Source organism: Notamacropus eugenii, chromosome 7 (assembly GCF_028372415.1).
Source record: "Notamacropus eugenii isolate mMacEug1 chromosome 7, mMacEug1.pri_v2, whole genome shotgun sequence".
Lineage (NCBI taxonomy): Eukaryota > Metazoa > Chordata > Mammalia > Diprotodontia > Macropodidae > Notamacropus > Notamacropus eugenii.
In genome coordinates this window covers 120,598,727-120,614,207 of record NC_092878.1, presented here as the reverse complement: position 1 = coordinate 120,614,207, position 15,481 = coordinate 120,598,727, and the positions used below count along the sequence as shown (strand labels likewise).

At 38.1% G+C, this 15,481-nt stretch overlaps 1 protein-coding gene across 1 annotated transcript; it reads left to right on the top strand.

Annotated features, from left to right (window-relative positions):
* The first annotated feature begins 1,156 nt into the window (after window positions 1–1,156).
* RRH (retinal pigment epithelium-derived rhodopsin homolog) lies at window positions 1,157–12,238 on the top strand. The gene is made up of 6 exons (XM_072623939.1): window positions 1,157–1,312; window positions 4,731–4,830; window positions 6,685–6,838; window positions 7,885–8,053; window positions 9,637–9,815; window positions 12,024–12,238. The coding sequence occupies exons 1-6, from the start codon at window positions 1,256–1,258 to the stop codon at window positions 12,109–12,111; spliced, it is 747 nt and encodes a 248-aa protein (XP_072480040.1). The 5' UTR covers window positions 1,157–1,255; the 3' UTR covers window positions 12,112–12,238.
* The last annotated feature ends 3,243 nt before the right edge of the window (window positions 12,239–15,481 follow it).

Sequence of the window (15,481 nt, the reverse complement as noted above, 5' to 3'; positions counted from 1 at the left end):
TCATAGAATATGTAATTACATGATATTGGTTTAGTTATATTAATATTTAATGTATTGGTTATTATATGTTTTTGAAATCTTAATATTTTATTGGTCTTACTTATTAATGTTCTCTTCATCTTCATTTTACTTTGTTTTTATATGTATCTACCCTCAATAGAGGGTAAGCTCCTGGAGAATTCCTGGTAGCCACATTCTAGTTCAAAGTTCTTTTTGAGTCAGCACTACTCGATGAACATCATTCTCATGAACCTCAGTCTGATGCTCCCTTTCCATTTATATTGCATGCCTTATTTTCCTGATTGTTTAGTTCATTTTGCATTAGCTTATGTAAGTCTTTACATTTTATCTCTACTCATCACATTTATTTATTTTTAGTTTTCAGCATTCACTTTTATAAGATTTTGAGTTCTAAATTCCCTCCCCTCATTCTTCCCCTCCCCATTTGTGGTATTTAAATAGCAACTTTGAGTGTGTTCTGAGGTCCTTAAAGATGGCTTGCAGATCAATGGGATTGGTTGCTAAAGTATTCTAAGGCAACTTCTTTTCTGGAGAAAGAACAGGCAATTGAGTCGGAGTATCTGAAACAGGAGAGACCTAGTTAATAAAAACAGGAACTGTAGCTAAGGACCTGGGCAAGCTAGGTGGCACAATGGATAGAGGGCAGGCCTGAGACACTTACTAGCTGTGTGACCTTGGGCAAGTCACTTAACCCTGCCTGCCTTGTTTCCTCATCTGTAAAATGAGCTGGAGAAGGAAATGGCAAACCACTCTAGTATTTTTGCCAAGAAAACCCCAAAAGAGGTCATGAAGAGTACAGTGTGACTGAAATGACTCAGCCATAGCAGCTAGAAGAATCACTCACAGTGAGAGTCGGAAAGTTGGCTCTATCATTATTAAAGGTGTTGTGGGGTTTGTGGACTTTTCCTTAGTGCAAATACTGCCCCTCCTTGCTAGTGCTTCCTCCAGTCGTCTGTGTTTATATCCGTGAAGGTTCCTGGTCAGTATGTCGACAAGATCATACTATGGTGATCATTTCTGGCTACTTTGATGTACATATTGATCTTGCCTCTAGAGATGTCCAGATTACACTGAGAACCTTGTTTTCTGTGTCTTTTTAGGTGTGATAAGTATTCTTAGCAACATCATTGTACTAGGCATCTTTGTTAAATACAAGGAACTTCGGACAGCAACAAACACAATTATCATAAACCTGGCTGTTACTGATATAGGGGTTAGCAGCATTGGTTATCCCATGTCTGCTGCTTCAGACCTATATGGAAGTTGGAAATTTGGATATGCTGGATGTCAGGTATTGGAGAGCTTTTGGGTTGTTAGAGAATAATGTGGAATAAGAATATTGGTTCTGGAGTCAGAAGATCTAGGCTCAAATTCCCCTTCTGAAACTTACTATATGATCTTGGGCAAAACTTCCCCTATAGCCACGTGTCCTCAATTGTAAGATGAAATTGTTGGACCTAAGCAGGAATTCTTAACCTGGCTGGGCTCTGTGGACTTAAAAGAAATTTGATATCTGGATTTCAATACAATTGTTCTTCTTTGTAATTCTATATATTTTATTTCATGCAATTAAAAAGAAATTACTCCAAGAAGGGATCCACAGGTTTCACCAGACTGCCAAAGGGGTCCATAACACAAAAAAGGTTCTGAACTCCTTGTATTAAAGGAACTCTGAAGTCCCTTCCTGCTCCTGAGCAATGAGCCTATGATCTTAAACACTGAAAGCAAATTTTCATTTTTTGGGAAAAAAGAGTAATTAGAATTTTTTCTTTTTAAAGAGGACTTAATTTTTTAAGTAGGAATCTCGTCAAATCTTAGATCCAGTATTTTTAATGACAACAACTTGTTGGATAGTTAGGAATTTACTCTTCACCAGAATGATGTCAGAGGATTGAATAGGCCTTTTTTTTTCCCATCAATCCAAAGAGGAAGTATGACTTAGAGGAAATAACATTGAAGTGGAAATTAGATGATGGAGTTCTAGTTCTGGTCTAGCTACCAGGCATCTGTGTGTCACAGAATGGGGATCCCAGTAAAGAGGGAAATGATCCCAAAGCTTTTTTAGGTGTATATAGATGCTTACAAATACTTATAAATTTGCTTGGTGAGAGGAGAACCACCAACTTTCCCCTGCTATAACCCAAATCTGTTTGGGGAGAGTGGAAGGCTTCCTAGGATCTTTAGATCTTGGACATATTGCATCTACAGCCAAGCCCCATCAAACAAAGACACCATTTGGCTTAAGGAAGAGTGTTTTAAAGTTTATCAGTCATGTGGACTATAGGAAAAATTATTAAGAGATCTAGAATAAATTCAACTATCGAGGACCTGGAATATCACCTGAAATGATTAGCTCAAAAATAAGGATGTTAAATCAATCAGCATTTATTAAGCACCTAAAATGTGCCAGGCACTGTGCTAAGTCCTGGAGATACAAAAAAAAGCAAAAGACAGGCCTTGCTCTCAAAAAGCTCACATTCTAATGTGGGAGCTGATGTACACATGCCTATGTATCAACAAGATGTAAGCAGAATAATTTAGAGGTGATGTGAGAGGGAAGGTACTATTACTAAGGGTGACTAGGAAAGGCCTATAGTAGAAGGTAAGATTTTAGCTGAGATTTGCAGGAGGCTGGGGGAGCCAAGGGGGCAGCTCAGTGGATAGAATACTGGGCCTGGAGTCATGAAGACCTGAGTTCAAATCAAGCCTCAGATTCTAACTGGCTGTGATGACCCTGGGCAAGTCACTTAACCTCATTTACCTCAGTTTCCTCATCTGTAAAATGAACTGGAGAAGGAAATGGCAAACCACTCCAGTATATTTGCAAGCGAATGGAGTCAGATGTGACTGACAACCAAAATAGGGGAGCCAGGAGGTAGAGAAGAGAAGGGAGGACCTTCTCAGCATGGGGCACTGTCAGTAAAAATGCCAGGAGTTGGGAGAAATGTTGTATATTCAAGGAACAGCCAAGAGGTCAGTGTTGCTGGATTGAAGAGTTATGTAGATGAGAATGGAGTGTAAGGATATTAGAAAGGTATGAAGGGGCTGTATTGTGAAGGCTTTTAAAAGTCAGATGCTACTGTTGGCTCAAAGGGTCATTTGCATAAAATTCTCTTCCTGAGGGAGATTCAATGCTCTCCACCTTCTTGGCTACGAGGAGTCTGATTATCATTCTATGATCTTAAGAACAGCTTAGATTTACAAGTTACTGTCCATATATTATCTCATTTGATGATTTACAAGTTACTGTCCATATATTATCTTATTTGATGATTTACAAGTTACTGTCCATATATTATCTCATTTGATGTATCAGATCCAGAAAGTCATCCAGAAAGCTTCACAGACTTTAAGGCAAAGTTTAAATATGAGTTATAATTATGATCAAACCTTTTTTCTAAAGGAGAAAACTGTCTCAGCAACATCAAGTGACTGACCTAGTGTCACACAACTAGTGACCATTAGGGCCAGGGCATCTCTCTAATAGCTCTATCCATTAGGTCATTCTCTCTTTAACAGTAGCCATTCCCAAACTAAGCAGAGTTGTGCATACTTGTATATGAATTTTCTTTTAAAATTTTTAAAATCTTATTTTGTTAATATCTTTTGGTTTCATATCAATTCATTTCTGAACGTACTCCTTTATACTCTCCTACCCACTGAGTCATCCCTTGTAACAGAGATTGAAGAAGAAAGAGGAAACATGTTTTTGTCCGTAAAAAAATGCTCTTTGTTACATGGGATGGCTCTCTGGAAGGGGAAAGGGATGGAAAGAGATCCTGGAGAAGGAAATGGCAAGCCACTCCAGTATCATTGCCAAGAAAACCCCAAATGGGGTCACAGAGTGTTGGACAACACAGAAACAACTGAATAACAAAACTGATGTAAAAAACAAAAGACATCAATAAAAACTTATTTAAAAATTTTTTTTTTAATAAAAACTTATTTAAAAAAATTTTTTTTAATAAAAACTTATTTTTTAAAAAAGAGGAATGATGTTCAAAAAAGCTAAGCAACACATTGATGAAGTTTGATGAAATCGACTACGTTCCACATCCGTATTTCCTTACTTCTGCAGAGGAGAGAGGAAAAGGACGTTTTCTCATCTCTTCTCCAGGTCCAAGCTCAGTCATTATAATTATATGGCATTCAGTTTTTTGTTTTTTTGATTTACGTTGCTGTAGTCGTTTGTTGTACATATGTTTTCAAACCAATTTCCATGGTTGCTTTTTCAACAACAGATAATTTTGGGGACTGATTATAGTATCTAAGAAATTTAATTCATTTACCTAAATGTTTCCGTTAAAAGTCCCCATTTTGAATTAAGCATTAAAGATAGTCACTGTAATATTTAATGTAAAGAAACCAAATTAAATCTGAGTTTTTGATGCATTGGTTGAGTTGAGTAGGCATAACAGTTAGCCAAAGTTTTTTTTTAAACCATAGAAAGAACAAATGACTTTCTGTTATAAAATGTATTAACATGGAATCATTATCTTGAGAAAATCTCTTCAGATATTAGTTCATCACAATACTTACCTGAAATGAACTTATTAAAACAATTAAGAAACAAAACTCAGTTATTTTGCTGATTAAAAGTTGATAAAATTAAAATATGCCTGAATATAGATAAAGAATTTTGAATCTAACAGTCAACTTAATCGTTTCTTGGGAGAGTGATTAAAATTGTGCCTGATTTTTACTTTCAGATTTATGCTGGTTTAAACATCTTTTTTGGAATGGCAAGTATTGGATTACTCACCGCTGTGGCTATCGATCGTTATCTGACCATCTGTCAACCTGACCTCGGTACGGCTCTCTCCTTATGGGCTTTCAAAACAGATTAATGTTGTGGGCTGAGTCACCGCACCATTCTCCACACACATATCCAAAACAATTTTGATAGTTCCAAGGCACACTCAGTATTAATTATGTGGGCCCCAGTTTTTTTCAGGCTAGTTTCAAATGATCTTCTTGGCTTTATTTTCTAACAGAGTGGTTCTCAACCTAAAACCAAAAGGTCCCTCTACGACCCCTTTATACCTTTAAAAAAATTGAGGATCCCCCCCCAGAAGGCTTTGTTTACAGCTATGGGTATTAATTGTATTAGAAATTAAAATGTTTTAGGATTATTATGAGTCATTTGACTTGCATTTATTGAACCAAAGAAAGACAAAAAACCCCTAACAATGTCTGCTTTCCGGGAGCTCCATCTTTGTGTCCTCAGGGACTCCCTGAAAGAATCTGAGAGACTCCCAAGGGTCCCTGGACCACACTTTGAGAACCACGAATCTAACATATAACCTCTTTAAAATCTACTTTCTTCAACTGAGGCTTTTACCTGGTCCTTTCTGACAACGTCCAGTTAATTACATGGTAACTTCCTAACCAGAAAGTATACCTGCAGCCACACTCATCAGCAGCTTTGTTCCTTACTATAGCTCTCTGCCATGCTAAGATACCTTGTCTCTAGTATTTTTTGGATGAGTGTTGACTCTGAGTTAAGCACATGTTTTTGTTCTATGCCTTTGTCCTTACATTTAGGACAACTGCTTACTTCATTTCTTTCTATTTTCTTCCAAAAAATCTCCTGCATGATCTACCTTCTCAGAGATGACCAAGAAACCTTGTGCCTCAAGTCATAATTTCTTCTTTAATTTCTGATATTGAAAGTAATGAGAAAACTAACCTTAGAATCTCAGTTGCATTTCTAGAAAAAAAAGATTATCAGTCTATTTCTATCACTGCATCTACTGATCAGTGGGCTCACAGTGAAGTCATAAGCATGATGCTCAGGTGGTATTGAAAAAATCTATCAGTCCTGTAAAAGGAGGGATATAGAAGAACAGGAACACTACCCATATGGCATTGGGACCACATTTGTTACTCATGTGGTATCATAAGGTAGCTCTTGGGTCAGGGCTGATTGTTTCTGTCAGATGGTCTTTAACTGAAGAATTCTTATGTTGTTCTGGACTCCACTTCACCTTTCTCTGGAGAATCAGTTTTGCTTTGGTTGAGATTCAAGACCAGAAATCACACAGGAAGTTGTGGAGCTGAGGTGTGGTTGTTGTTTTTTTTAAATCGTTTTCCTGAAGTCTGTTGGCAATCTCCATTTGGTTATGTTCAACATTGTGGGGATTCTTTAATTTTCTTTACCTATTTACTGACACAGTTTAATCAGCACCTCTGTAATATCCTGAAGAGGGCAAATGGCAATCAGCAGATTGAACTCTTCATTGCCTAGAGATCAGGCAATGAAACTGGAGTAGGAATGGAAGGGTGAGTGCTTGAGTAGAGAATCCTTCCATTTGCCAAATTGAATGTTGTAAGTATCACTGAGATAGAAGATAGGTGCTAAGCAGTGAGTAGGCCACAGATTAAATTAGTTTACCTGCTTTTGCTAACACAATACATATGAGTGCAGTGGATCACAGACAAGGTTAGTTTACTTGTCTTTGGGAATACAATACCTTTAATAATGAAGTATATGTGCATACTCAAAGTTTGAGAGAATGAAAATGCTAAAATGTGAAGAACCTTCCAAATTAAAAAAACTGATTAGAGTTTAACTCAATCCTAGCTTAAAAAAAAATCAAGTGGAAGTACAGAATAGTTTATTGATGAATGATGTCAGCATTGATTATGTTTATTGGTCAATAGGAAGAAGAATGACCTCGTATAATTACACCATAATGATTCTGACTGCTTGGGTGAATGGCTTTTTTTGGGCTTTGATGCCTATTATAGGTTGGGCTGGTTACGCTCCGGATCCAACTGGTGCTACGTGTACTATAAACTGGCGGAAGAATGATGCGTAAGAGTGTTTTACTACATAAATGCTACACATGCTACAAATTTAGGAATTTCTACATGCCTGTGGATTTTGATTTAGATTGCTTATTTTTTTTTTTTTTGCTAAAAAAGTATTTCTCAGCCTTGCAGATATTTTGAGAGCTAGAAGAGTTTCTAGACTGGGATTGGTACAGGGCAGAGTTTACAATGGCAGGGATGGGCTGAATGGGAGGTGAAATTTCATGAGTTTTTAGATTATAGAGGCTGTGAGAGCAAGACAAGAGTTACAGGGAAGTTCCTGTAGTTGTTTAGAGGGAATTTCTTTTCTCTCTACCTATATACCTTTATGGGTAGCTAGGGGATGAAGTGGAATCAAAAAGACTCATGTTGATGAGCTCAAATCTGGCCTCAGACACTTATTAGCTGTGTGACCCTGGGCAAGTCACTTAATCCTGTTTGCCTCATCTATAAAAATGAGCTAGAGAAGAAAATGGCAAAACCATTCCAGTATCTTTGCCAAGAAAACCCCAAATGGGGTTGGTCATGAAGAGTCAAACATGACTGAAAAGCATCTGAACATATACCTATATCCTTTTTCTTCTTTATACCTCTACCCAATGAGTGCAGGTATGCATTTATTTGTAGGAGCACCTGAAGGTAGCACCTAGACTGGAGAAAAGAACTGGGAGTGAGGTAGGGACCTAGAATTCATAATGATGATTCTCGAAGTCCCAGGGTGTACTCATTTCTTATAGTTTTTAAGAGATTGCCTAGGAATAAAACATCTTTTGGGTGTTGTGTAGACAAAGTACAACTTCCACATGAATTCAGGGAAAAAGCTAAAGTCAGCCCTGCTACATAGTTTTCCTGGGAGAATGGAGTTCATCAAAAGAATGATACTATGAAAACCAGATCTCAATTAACTTTAAAATGATGAGTTTCCTTTAAAAAAAAAAAAACTTTTTAAGAGAATTAGTGGAGTGATCTTTAGATAGCAATTTGCTCTAGCTGTTATGAATTTTTTGCTTGAAAATTCTTTAGGGGATAATAGTTGTCTTTATTTTTCAGATCTTTTGTTTCTTATACAATGACTGTTATTGCTATAAATTTTGTCATGCCCTTGGTGGTCATGTTTTACTGTTACTACAATGTTTCTCTAAAGATGAAACAATATACTCCTAGCAGCTGCCCTGAACATATAAACAGAGACTGGTCCAATCAAGTTGATGTAACAAAGGTAAGAGGGGATAGTTCTTTGAGAAAATGACTTGCAATTCTCATTTTGTAAATGCATTTCAATCAATCTGTTATCACTTTTATGTTCTTACGTTGCAATCAGTTGAGCTCTGTGTCTGCTCTAATACCTCACCTTCATCCCTCAACATGGCATGGAGAAAGTTGTCAAAGGTTATAGGCCGTCACCCTAAGAAAGTTATAGGGCAGTTTCAGTAACCTATGATGCATGGCACATTTTCTGCCATTACATTCTCTCCCCTTGCCACTTGAGTGAGGGATCCACCTCTTTTCCCCTTCCTTTCTTCCTTCCTTTGCTTGACCCAGTCCACTCTCCCCCAGCAATTCCCATTTCTGATCAGTACTTGCTCACCAGTCCCCCAGCCATGACAGAAAAAAGGGGGAGGGGTCAGAATGCTGACAAGGTACTTTTTAAAGATTGTCAACCTGTGTTCTGGGCAGCTAGGTGGCATAGTGGATAGAGTGCTAGGCCTGGAGTCAGAAAGACTCATCTTCCTGAGTTCAAATCTGACCTTACTAGCTGTGTGACCCTGGGCAAATCACTTAACCCTGTTTTGCCTCAGTTTCCTCATCTGTAAAATGAACCATTCCAGGATCTCTGCCAAGAAAACTTCAAATGAGACTTATGGAAAGGCCGGCATGACTGAAATGACTGAAAAACAGCAAAAACCTTGTGTTTTAGGGTTGCCTAAACTTGTGTAAGATTTTCAAAGTTAATTTAGCATGTGGTTAAATGTGCTCATGCTGTATTTGCTTCTGATGTTGGAGCTCTCCCTGGGCACATAAGGAAGATGGAACTGAGGGAATGTGTACACAACTGCACAATATAAAGTTCCTCGCTCCAAGAAGTATAGGAAATGGACCTGTGATTTCATTGGTATAGGGACTTAACAGGTGAGGAAATTCCCTTCAACATGCATTGACTAAGTGTTTACTGCGTGTCAGATACTGTGCTAAGCCCAGGGGGATATAAAGAAATGGTCTCTGCCATACGTTCTAGTAGGGGAGAGAGTATGTAAAGTAACTAGGTACATAGTAGATACATGCAGAATAGATGAGGATAATTTAAAAGAAGGCATTAGCAGCTAGGGGGAGGTGGAAGATAGCACAGTGGCTAGAGTACTGGGTCCGAAGTCAGCAAGAAACACTCTAGCTGTGTGACCCTGGGCAAGTCATTTAACCTTTATTTATCTTGGTTTCCTCAACAATAAAATGGGGATAATGATAGTATCTAATACATAGGGTGGTGCAAAGATCAAAGAGATAATATTTGTAAAAAGTACTTAGCATGGTGCCTGGTACATGGTAGAAATTACATAAATGTTTCTTCTCTTTCCTTCCCCTTCAGTTTGTATTTTTAGAGCTTTTCCTTAAAGTATTAAAAAGTTAAGTGATTTACTTAAGGGTAATATAGTCCTTAAGTGTCAGAGGCAGGACATGAGCTCCAGCTTTCCTGGCATTGAGGACAGCTCTCTAACCATTAGACTACATTGCCTTGCCCCAGTACTAAGCCAGAGAATTTTTATACATTGAAGTGTTTCAATTGACAAATGTTTTGTCTTCCAGATGTCTGTGATAATGATTTTAATGTTCCTGCTTGCCTGGTCTCCTTACTCAGTTGTGTGCTTATGGGCTTCTTTTGGGGACCCAAAGGAGATTCCCCCAGCAATGGCCATCATAGCCCCTCTCTTTGCAAAATCTTCCACATTCTACAATCCCTGTATATATGTGGCTGCTAACAAGAAGTAAGTGTTTCTAAACAGAAACTATAAAAGTTGTATTGATCTACAAAGGCAACAGGGGTATGAGCTGATGGCCTAGGTTTGGAGTTGGATGGGACGTCATCAGATCCAAACCTCTCCTCTTCTAGGTGAGTATACTGAAACCCAGAGAGAGCTAAGGGATTTGTCCAAAGCCACAATGATACTATGTGTAGAGAGGCAGACTTCAGACCAGGTCTGGTCATTCAAGTCACTAAGTCATGCCGCTGCTCAGAGTTCATCTAAACCCAGGGAAACCGTCTGATGTTAAAGAGCTCCGGGACTTGATGGCCATCATTTTAGGCAAACAAGGTCTCTGTGTTTTCTTCAGAGAGAATTCCCCTCTGCTTCTCTATCCCCTATATCCCTCAGTCAAACGCAATGTGCATTTTATGTGAATTGGGAGGGAGGATAGAATGAATTGATTCTACTGAAATATTTCATCTGAAAAATCCAGTATAGAAGAGGAAATTCTGAAACTTAGAATTTGAACTCCAGGGCTTTTTGCTAATTTTTTTTGTGTGCCTAAAGATATACTTTATTGTATTTATGTGTACATTAGATGCAAAAAGAATTGTTGTTAATGATCCAACAAGGCCAATATCTACAAACAGGAAGAATGATTATTGTATTCACTCACTAATTAGAGTTCTCTTTGGAAGTCCTATTGGGATGGATAGAAAGCTCAAGACCCTGGGACCCTTATTGCGATCCTTGTCTCCTCCTCCATTAGAATGTGAACTCTTTGCCAGCAGGGATTATTGCATTGACTATTTATGTACTTCCAGTGCCTGAAACATAGTAGGTGTTTAATCACAATTGTCATTGTCAAAATTTTCGCTAAGGTTGGGTCTCTGTTAGGAAGTAGAAGATTATTAAATTCATATTGACCTCACTCCACCACACCCCATCTGGTGATTTGCATCTTCTTGCCTAATTGTCTTATAAATTTGCTTGGGGACACTGAGTGACTTCTCCAGGGTGACAGAGTCTGGACTTGCATCCAAATTTTACTTACTCTTTTAAGTAGGTGGCATAGCGGATGGGATACTGGGTGTGGAATCCGGAAGACTTGAATTCAAATATGATCTCAGATACCTATAAGCTGCATGACCCTGGGCAAGTCACTTAACCCTGTTTGCCTCAGTTTCCTCATCTGTAAAATGAGCTGGAGAAGGAAATGGCAAACCCCGCTTCAATATGTTTGCCAAGAAAATTCCAAATGGGGTCATGAAAAGTTGGGTGTGACAGAAACAACTGAACAGCAACAATTAAATGCGTCATGTTTCCTCTTTAAGTCAGTAAGCATTTATTAATAAGCACTTACCACACGCCAGTCACTGTGCTAAGTGCCAGGGATACCAAGAGAGGCAAATGACAATCCTTGCCCTCTAGGAGCTTCTAGTCTACTAGGAGTGACAACATACAAATATATATACAAAGCAAGCTATTTACAGGATAAGGAGGAAATAATTAACAGAGGGAAGGTACTGGAATTATGGAAGGTTTGAGGAAGGCTTCGTGTAAAAAGTGGTATTTTAGTTGGTCAGCCCTCCCTCACTCAAAACAAAGTCAAGTGCAAGTCATGTCATTATTTCTCTGATGGCATGGTCTTCTTCATCAACAAAGGACGAACACACATTTTAGTTGGTACTTAAAGGAAGCCAGGAGGCCAGTCTTTTGGAGCTGAGGAAAGAGAGAATTCCAGGGATAGGAGACAGCCAGAGAAAATTCCTAGAGCCTGGAAATGGAGTGTCTTGTTTGTGAAATATCCAGGAGGCCAGTTTCACTGGATGGAAGAGTACATGTCGGCAAGTAAGGTAGGTGGAGGGCAGGTTTTGAAGGAGTTTTAATGCCCTAGCAGAGGATTTTGTATTTGATTCTGGAATCAGATTTCAACTGAAAGGCAGTAATGAGGATACTGAACTAAAGCATCCTCAAACAAACAAATGGTTGCAGTTTTAAGACTAGAAGCATCTTGTTTCACATAGAGGATGAACATTAAATGACTGTTTGTTTTTCCATTTTATGGACAATAATCTGAATTCGGTCTTTAGATAGTTTATATTTCATGTATTTTTAAAGGTATTCAAATGGAGATGTTAGAGACAGAAAACATTTGAAAGTTTAAAGAAAACCTAATTATTTCAAGCAATTATGTTGTAACAGACAGATTTCTTCCCTTCCTCATAGATTCCGGAGAGCTATATCTGCAATGATGAGATGTGAGACCCACCAATCAATGCCTGTATCCAATGCATTACCACTGAACCTAACTTGAGATCCGCTTTTGAATTATGGAAGGAAAAAGAGCCAAAACTGCATTGTTTGCTTCATTCTTTGCTGTATTTTAACTCTAATTTACTTAATGTTCCCACAAAGCTGATACCTACTTGGATTCAAGTACTGACCTGGATTCTCAAAAGCTGGGACTGTTGTCTAATTTCATTTCATGTACCCTATCATGCTTAACACAGTGCATATGGTGTTCTATCGGTTTTTGAATTGTTGAATGGAATGTTCCCAGCTAGTATATAAAAAAACCCACAACCCAACTTTTCATCTCATTTTTACTTCTCCTTATAATAAAGCTGTATGATTTTTTAAAAAGATTAAGTTAGTATTTCCTTGGCAATGTTTAAGGAATAAAATCATAGCCCATTTAATCTTCCCGTATATTCCTTTTTGCTTATTTTGTTCCTTTTGTCATAACTGGCTAGTGTTTTAGCACAATGATTCAGTGTAGTATAATCAGTAGAGATCAGAACTTGAAGTCTAGAAGATATGTGACCCTGGGCAAATCATTTAACCTCTCGATGTCCCAGGGAACTCTAAGACTATAAGTTGATCTGCTTTGGTAGAGGGATTTTTCTCATTGGGAACTTCCTATATAAATGGACTCACAAATGTGGACTAAAACCAGTGCTGTCAACTGAGATGCTAAATAGGAGTCACTAAATTACAAATGGGTAGTTTTCCAAAAGCTCATTTGTAAGTTTGTTGTTTATAACTTAGAATGTAGGACCCCAGAGAAGTGACATTAAAGGAGGTTAGTTAGGTTTCTGGTCAGCTTACAAAAGCCTATTTAATACATAATAAGCTATTGTTCTCTAAAGTCTCATTCTTTCTGCTCCAACATCTCATTGTAGGGTTAGAGTGACCATGCGTTATTTTTTAAAAATGTTTTATTGATCAATTTTGCTTTTACATCACTTGCATTCCCCCATAATAAATAATTTAAAGGAGGGAAAAATTTTCAGGAAAACTAACCAAGAGAGTGAAAAAAATCTTATGTGAGAGGCTTTCTCATATCTCTTCTTTAGGGTAAAATTTGACATTATAATTTTGCAGTATTCAATTTGTGTTGTTTTGTTAGTGTTGTTCTGTTTATAGGTGAAATCCGCATGCCCAGGTTCTGTGGCCTTTGGGTAGTTTTGATGCGCCAAAGCTGACTACTCAACTTTACTTCTGTTAAACCTGTATAGGTCAGGGCCCACCAACACACACAGAAGATGAGAAGGTTTGGAGGAACTTTTAATCTGTTTTGGTTGATGAACAATTCTGTCAATGAAATCATGTATCTTTCAAAGTATCAAATAATTTACCGTTAATATTGTAGGAACAAATTTTCTGTTTCTTGTTTCTAAAGTTGTTTTCATTCAGGGATTATGGAGTTTTACTTCTGTCTGGCTGTTCAATAATACTAAATGATAGATCCATTTATTGACAAGTAGCAGTTCCTGCGTTCAAGTGTTGCCTTTGACATATACCATCTGTGTGACCATAGATAAATCACTTTACCTCGTTGCCCTAGGCAACTTTCCAAATCTATAAGTTACAGAGGGGTTGCTGGAAATTCCCTGATCGATGAAATCACAGGTCTCTATTTGAAAAAAAAATTGTCACCTAGATCTTTGGCTTGTTCCTATGGATTCTCTGTTTTAAAGTAGTTATTAAGAATTTTTTCCTTTCCTTTACTTTTTTTCAATCAACAAACATTTATTTTCTGTGCTTCCTATCCCTACTTCAGGTAGATGCTGTTTTACTGTTTCCATTTTACAGGGGAGGAAAATAAGGCAGAGTGTAAGTGACTTGCTGAGGGTCCCCAACTTGTAAGCATCAGAAGCTGGATTCAAACTCAGGTCTTCCTGATTCTAGGTCTACTGCTATATCCCCTGTGCCACCTAGCTGCCCCAGTAGTGGTATCATTGGTCAAAGAGTAAGCACAGTTTACTAACTTTTGGGGCAGAATTTAAATTGTTTTCCAGAATGGCTGGACCAGTTTCCAGCTCTACCAATAATGTGTTAGCATGCGTATTTTCCCATTACCCTTCCAATATTTGTCATTTTCCTCTTTTAAAAAAAAATAAACTGTGCCGATCTGATGTGAGATGGCTGATCTCTTTATTCTTAGATGCAATGACCTTTTCTCAGCTCTCATCTTCCTTGACCTTTCTGTAGCTTTTTGTCACCATTCCCTCCCTCCCCTCCTCCCCGGGAACTGTGTAAATTCTTGTCTCTTAGTTTTCATGACATTGGCCTCTCCTGGTTTATCTCCTACCCTTCTGACTGTTTCTCAGTTTCTTTTGGACCAAACTGGACTACTAGCTGCTATCTCCACCTCCCACCCCTCTCCATTCAGCATTCTATCAACCACATTCAAACATTTGGACAGGCCACTCTCCATTCCTGGGATGCACTTCTCCTCCTCCTCCTCCTCCTCCTCCTCCTCCCAGAATAATCTTTTTTCAGGTCTCAAGTCACCTTCTTTATGCAGCCTTCCTTGATCTCCTGTCTTGTTAGGGCTATTTCTTTCCTCAAACTACCTTGCATTTATTATATGTGTATGCATCATTTCTCTCCTACTACAATGTCAGTTCCTTGAAGGCAGGGACTGACTCAATTCTGTATTTGTATTCTCAGTGCCTAGCATGCAGTAGGTGCTTCATAAATGCTCAGTGGTTAATTGAAAAACTCATCTGATCAGAAATAGTGTTTTCCTTTCATCTTAATGATGTACATAGTTCAAGAAGTGTCTGATTTCTCCTGAAAGATGACTTCAAATATGATTATGTTCTTAGATTAAACATGATGTGTAGTTGTTTGAAGAAAGAAATTATACTACACGGATGGGGTCTGTCTCAGGCAGGAATTGTTAGATATAATTATTAGGTATAATTTTGCCCATTAGAAGGAAGTAAGAAGAAGATGAGAAAAAGGGAATAATTAGGTAAATTGATGACTAGCTTTTTAAAGCAGGTAATGAGAGTGGGGTGGGATGGTAAGGTAGAAAACCCACAGGGAGCAGCATCTGAGGGCTTACTTGGGTTCGCATTTTAGTTCTTCCACTGTCTAGTTGTGTGGCCATGTGCAAAAAGCTTAACTTTTTGGGGTCACAGTTTCCATTTCTATATAATAAAGGAGCTGGACTAGTGGCCTATCAAGGTATCTTCCTGCTTTAAGTGTATAACTCAGGATTGATCCATTTCATTTACTGGGCTCCTGCTAAATTGTTGCTAACCAGTAGGTGGCAACATTGTTAACATTATCACCACCGCAACAATAACAAAATTGTATTCACTTATGCTTTTTAAATTCAGCTTTCTTTGTAATCTCTTTTAGAGTCATGCACAAAGTTGATACGTTTTGTT